General features: G+C 54.9%; 2 protein-coding genes across 3 annotated transcripts in view; one reads left to right on the top strand and one right to left on the bottom strand.

Annotated features, from left to right (window-relative positions):
- Nucleotides 1-2,290, bottom strand: part of dgkq (diacylglycerol kinase theta) — an 11,515-nt gene extending 9,225 nt beyond the window's left edge. Inside the window, exons 1-2 of one of the 2 annotated variants that reach the window (XM_029846908.1) lie at nucleotides 1,795-2,290; nucleotides 1-22 (exon numbers count right to left, since the gene is read on the bottom strand). The exon at nucleotides 1-22 is cut by the window's left edge and continues 58 nt beyond it. In XM_029846908.1, coding sequence (XP_029702768.1) covers nucleotides 1-11 — 11 coding nt within the window. In that variant the 5' untranslated portion in view covers nucleotides 12-22; nucleotides 1,795-2,290. Of the gene's footprint in view, nucleotides 23-606; nucleotides 1,414-1,794 lie in introns of those variants that run through there. The other variant, XM_029846907.1, reaches the window with a different exon arrangement.
- A 732-nt stretch (nucleotides 2,291-3,022) lies between these two features.
- The window catches only part of mgat4b (alpha-1,3-mannosyl-glycoprotein 4-beta-N-acetylglucosaminyltransferase B), a 17,478-nt gene continuing 15,500 nt past the window's right edge, over nucleotides 3,023-5,000 (top strand). The window contains exon 1 of the mRNA XM_029846917.1: nucleotides 3,023-3,296. Coding sequence (XP_029702777.1) covers nucleotides 3,200-3,296 — 97 coding nt within the window. The 5' untranslated portion in view covers nucleotides 3,023-3,199. The remainder of the gene's footprint in view (nucleotides 3,297-5,000) is intronic.

Genomic DNA, 5,000 nt, shown 5'->3' with positions numbered 1-5,000 from the left:
TCGTGACACATGAAGTTACAGACTGGGGAGGAGAGGGAGAACCGTGGGAGCATCTGATCACACTATTGATCAGTTAGGGTAAGGCGACACACATCTGGTCTTCAGCATTAATGGGATTAACGAAGGACAGTGATGTCGGTGTTCCTGGTCGCCGTGGCGAAACGCCGTTCAGGCTCGTTAGATCTCTGATGGACTCGGCCTTCCTCCACGGCAGGGACCAATACGTCAGCAGCCTCCATCCCATAGTAACGCTGCTTCGCTGATGTTTGAATGATTGATCACAGGAGCGATGACATCACAGCTGTTAATCTGAATGTTGGGTAATCTGAGCGGTTTTAATTGGGAGGAAGAGGAGGAAGAGGAGGAAGAGGAGGCTGTAGCGTCTGTCAACATCACCCAAACAGGCAGCTGGTTGTCATGACAACCAGAGACTCACCAGTCTGCCCGGCAACACACTGGTTGTCCCATATCAACCTGACAAACTGGTGTGTGTGTGTGTGTGTGTGCGTGTGTGTGTGTGTGTGTGTGTGTGTGTGTCAAACAGGTTCTGGGTCACTGACAGATCCTGATCCTAAACGGGCAGTACTTGAGTGTGGGGGGGTCTACCTTCACACAGGAAGCCCACCAGCCCCCAGATGAAGTCGCTGCAGCTGTGGCAGAAGGTGGGTCTGGTCAGGGTGACTTTCTTCAGGCAGTGTCCCAGCACGGACCTCTGGGTCCTGGCCTTGGCGGCTACAGGGCTGCCTCCCTGGCTGTTGGAGGGAGCCAGGTCCGGTGTCTTCCGGCCGGCCTTGGCCTCGGCCATGTCCCACACTCAGTCACGACCGGTACGACGGGGTCCACTGGGCTCCTGGACGTCTAAGCGTAAGTCATCGCACTGGGCCGAACCCAGACCCGGAGCTTCTCCCGCTCCCAAAGCTATTTATCCGAAGCCAAACACAGAGATTGTACCAGGCCGTGAACATACCGATCCAAAATCCACATTCCTGGAACACACCGAGGGGGTTCCGGGGTCGGCGTAGCCTCGTCACGGCCTAGAGAGTCCTGCCGCTCCGGGACCTGAGCCGCTCCGGGACCTGAGCCGCTGCGCCCGGAGACAGCGGTGCCAGCCGCGGTGCCAGGAGCTGCGCGGCTCCGCGCGGAGAGAGCCGAGCCCGGCCGGACTCCTCCAGCCTCGGAATGAATTAACGATGCCCAGCAGCGGAGCTCCGGCCCAGGCTTCCGCAACAGCGACCCGAATCAAGCCAACAGCAGTGAAACTGTTTCCAAACGGAACCAACCGGCCTGAAACCCGCTCAGCCGAAGGTCCAAAACCGCCGCGGAGAACCGAAACCCTGCAACAAGTGTGAGCCGAGCCGCAGCGGAGGCTCATTCCGGGTTCTACTTCACCAGGACTCGCTGCTCTTCCGCGTCAGAGCCTCCAGCACTGATTTACTCCTCCTCCTTCCTCCTCCTCCTCTTCATCAGACAGATCAGGAGATCACGCATCTGCTGTAATCCGATTACTTTGTTGATCGCGTCTCAACAAAACGTGTCAAATTTTGACAAGGAATAAAAGAATGTAACTGATTTCATATCCCGGCTGAACACAAAGTTCTGTAGAACAGGAACCATCGGAACCAGTGAGATGTGTTATCATGTGTCGTCATCATTACTGTTCGTTTACTAATCAGTAAAGATTTTGTTCTGTTAAATCTGAGGCTGTGGGAATGTTTCATATCATAGTCCCATTCTTCCTCTTTATAAACCCAACCTTTCTGTTTTGGACCGCTGGTCGTCAGCACGCGGTTGTACCTGCAGCACGTGGCCACCAGCGCCCGCACAGGAGCCTCTGAGCAAGGCATCAAGTGATCAAACCGGTCATGGCAGAGGTTAGAATCCCCTTTCGGTATTCCAGTGGTGAGTGGACGGACGATGCCGGGTTACATCCGCGCCACCAGGGGGCGCCACAGGCGACCTGAGCGGATCTCCAGAGAACAAGTGGGGCTCGTTCCACATCTGACCGGTAGGTGGCGACATTACAACCAAATCAGCCTTTGGAACAATCACGCAAACAGGAGTGAAAATAAATGTTCAAAAATAACGGAGAGCTGCTCTTGAACAAAGGTCCAACGAGGCGGGGCGAAAAGAGAAGGATAACAGAAAAAAGGAAGATTTTTTTGACATTTTGTCCACGTTAGATCGTTAATATTTATACTATAAATGATAATCAATATTAAAATATTTATTGTTTGTTCTCATATTCTCTCTAAGTTCTGCTCTCCCCCTCTCATCCCTCTCTCTCCCTCTCTCTACCCTCTCTCTCCTCTACCTCTCTCTCCTCTCTCTCTCCCTCCTCTCTCTACCTCTCTCTACCCTCCTCTCCTACTCTCTCTACTCTCTCTCTCCTCCATCCTCTCTCTACCCTCTCTCGCGCTACCTCTCTCTACCCTCCTCCCTCTACTCCTCTCTCTCCTCTCTCCTCCTCCTCTACCTCTCCTCTCTCTCTCTCACCCCTCTCTCTCCTCTCTCTACCCTCTCTCTCCTCTAACCTCCTCTACCTCGCTCTACCTCTCTCTCCTCTCCTCCTCTCTCTCACCTCTCTCTAATCTCTCTCTCCCTCCTCTCTCTATCCCTCCTCCTCTCTCTCTCCCTCCTCTCTCTACCTCTCTCTCTCTCTCTCTCCCTCCTCTCTCTCCTCTCTCTACCCTCTCTCTCCCTCCTCTCTCTCCTCTCTCTCTCCCTCCTCTCTCTCCCTCTCTCTACCCTCTCTCTCCTCTACCCTCTCTCTCCTCTACCCTCTCTCTCCCTCCTCTCTCTCTCCCTCCTCTCTCTCCTCTCTCTCTCCCTCCTCTCTCTCCCTCTCTCTACCCTCTCTCTCCTCTACCCTCTCTCTCCTCTCCCTCTCTCTCTCCCTCCTCTCTCTCCCTCCTCTCTCTCTCCTCTCTCTCTCCCTCCTCTCTCTCCTCTCTCTGCCCTCTCTCTCTCTTCTACCGTCCCCCCCCTCCTCTCCCTGTCCCCTCGCCCCCCCTCTCCAGGCTCTCAGTAGCTCCGCCCGCCTCTCCGCTTCGCACCGTCTCTGTGCCGTCTGTACCTGTCTGTGTGTCTGTTTGCCTGTCTGCCTGTCTGACCGTCTGTTTCTCCCTCCCTCTCCGTACCTGCCCCCTTCTCTGTCCCTCTCTCCCCCTCTCGGTGCGGATATGATCCCGGTTTTCCGGAGATGAGGTTCCGAAATGTGTCCTTCCTGACGGTTCTGTTGTTTGGGCTCAGCGGGCTGCTCTCCCTGTCCTGGTACACCGCCTTCAGCAGCTCCAGAGGTAAGACCCGGACCCCCGCTCTGCTGGGCTGGGGGGAGGTGCGGGGGGTCGGGGGGACACTGCAGTTTGAGGCGGTTGTGGCGAATCACGTGTGTACCTGAAGGAGAGATGAAGCAGGAGCAGCAGGAGGAGCAGCAGGAGGAGCAGGAGGAGCAGCAGGAGGTTTTGTTTTGTGTTGGTGGTCGTTTGGGATGAGTTCAGGAGGAGTGTGTGAACGTGTGTGTGTGTTTGGGCGTCAGTTGTTGCTGGGGGGGGGGGGGGGGCTCCAACACTGAGGTCATGACGGAGGACTTGATTTGTTAGATGAGCTTCAACTGACAGATCCTGGAGGTTAAGGGAGCGCTTGGTTTGTGGTGCTTTTATGATGTGTGGTAGGAGGGAACTGAGGGAGGGAGTGCTTGATTTATGACGGGGGGGCTGGATTCTGATAACTGATGGGCTCTTCATAAAAGAATGCTCACTTTGTTTCTTTTAAGAGGTTCTGTTTGTAAAGGAACACATGGGACACGCTATGTGGGGTGGGAATAGAGGTGTGTGTGCGTGTGTTGGGTGTGTGTGTGTGCGTGTGTTGGGTGTGTGTGTGTGTGTGTGTGTGTGTGTGCGTGTGTTGGGTGTGTGTGTGTGTGTGTGTTGGGTGTGCGTGTGTGTGTGTGTGTGTTGGGTGTGTGTGTGTGTGTGTTGGGTGTGCGTGTGTGTGTGTCTGTGTGTGTGTGTGTTGGGTGTGTGTGTGTGTGCGTGTGTTGGGTGTGTGTGTGTGTGTGTGTGTTGGGTGTGTGTGTGTGTGTGTGTTGGGTGTGTGTGCGTGTGTGTGTGTGTGTTGGGTGTGTGTGCGTGTGTTGGGTGTGTGTGTGTGTGCGTGTGTGTGTGTGCGTGTGCGTGTGTTGGGTGTGTGTGTGTGCGTGTGTGTGTGCGTGTGCGTGTGTTGGGTGTGTGTGTGTGTGTGCGTGTGTTGGGTGTGTGTGTGTGTGTGTGTGTGTGTGTGCGTGTGTTGGGTGTGTGTGTGTGTGCGTGTGTTGGGTGTGTGTGTGTGTTGGGTGTGCGTGTGTGTGTGTGTGTGTGTGTTGGGGGGGTCAAGGAGGTGGTAGCTGTCCTACAGCAGGTTGTGCTGGAGGTCCGGGTCAGCGTCACAGAGGGAGCGCTTGTTTGTGCAGCCAGAGCAGCTGCTGGAGGCCCAGATGAGACGGACTCGATCACTTATGATCAGAAATAACCTGCAGATAAGGCAGGGAGCACTTGGTTTCCTTCACAGGTCAGCTGGTTAAGCAAACCTCAGCAGAGGGAGGGGTTAGTCTGATTTAAGGCACCTCTACAGCTGGACTGTGTGGACACTTCAGGGGAACTTCCAGGTTCTGAGGACAAGGGCTGAGATGTGATACAGAACCACGGGCTTCACTTCTGAGCTGTAACAGAGCAGGAGGGACGGAGACACCATGAAGGTGCTTTTGGCAGTGAAGCGTCTTCAGGTGCCAAATTCAGTCTTGGGGAGCACTTGGTTTGTGACAGCTTACAGCTGGCGAGGGGGTGGAGATTAAAGAGTCCTGCTGTTGTATTTTCTCAGCTGAGAGGGAGCGCTTGGTTCTGGTGTTAACACACAGCAGGAGGAGACGTACCGGCCACGCGTGGTGTGTTTGCTCAGGTGGGCGGAGTCAGAACAACATCCCAGTCAGGAGCACGACACACTTTCTCTGGCAACATGTCTGGATC

Source organism: Takifugu rubripes, chromosome 14 (assembly GCF_901000725.2).
Source record: "Takifugu rubripes chromosome 14, fTakRub1.2, whole genome shotgun sequence".
NCBI classification, from domain to species: domain Eukaryota; kingdom Metazoa; phylum Chordata; class Actinopteri; order Tetraodontiformes; family Tetraodontidae; genus Takifugu; species Takifugu rubripes.
The sequence above is the reverse complement of the archived record's forward strand: the minus strand, read 5'-3'. Positions and strand labels throughout refer to the sequence as shown.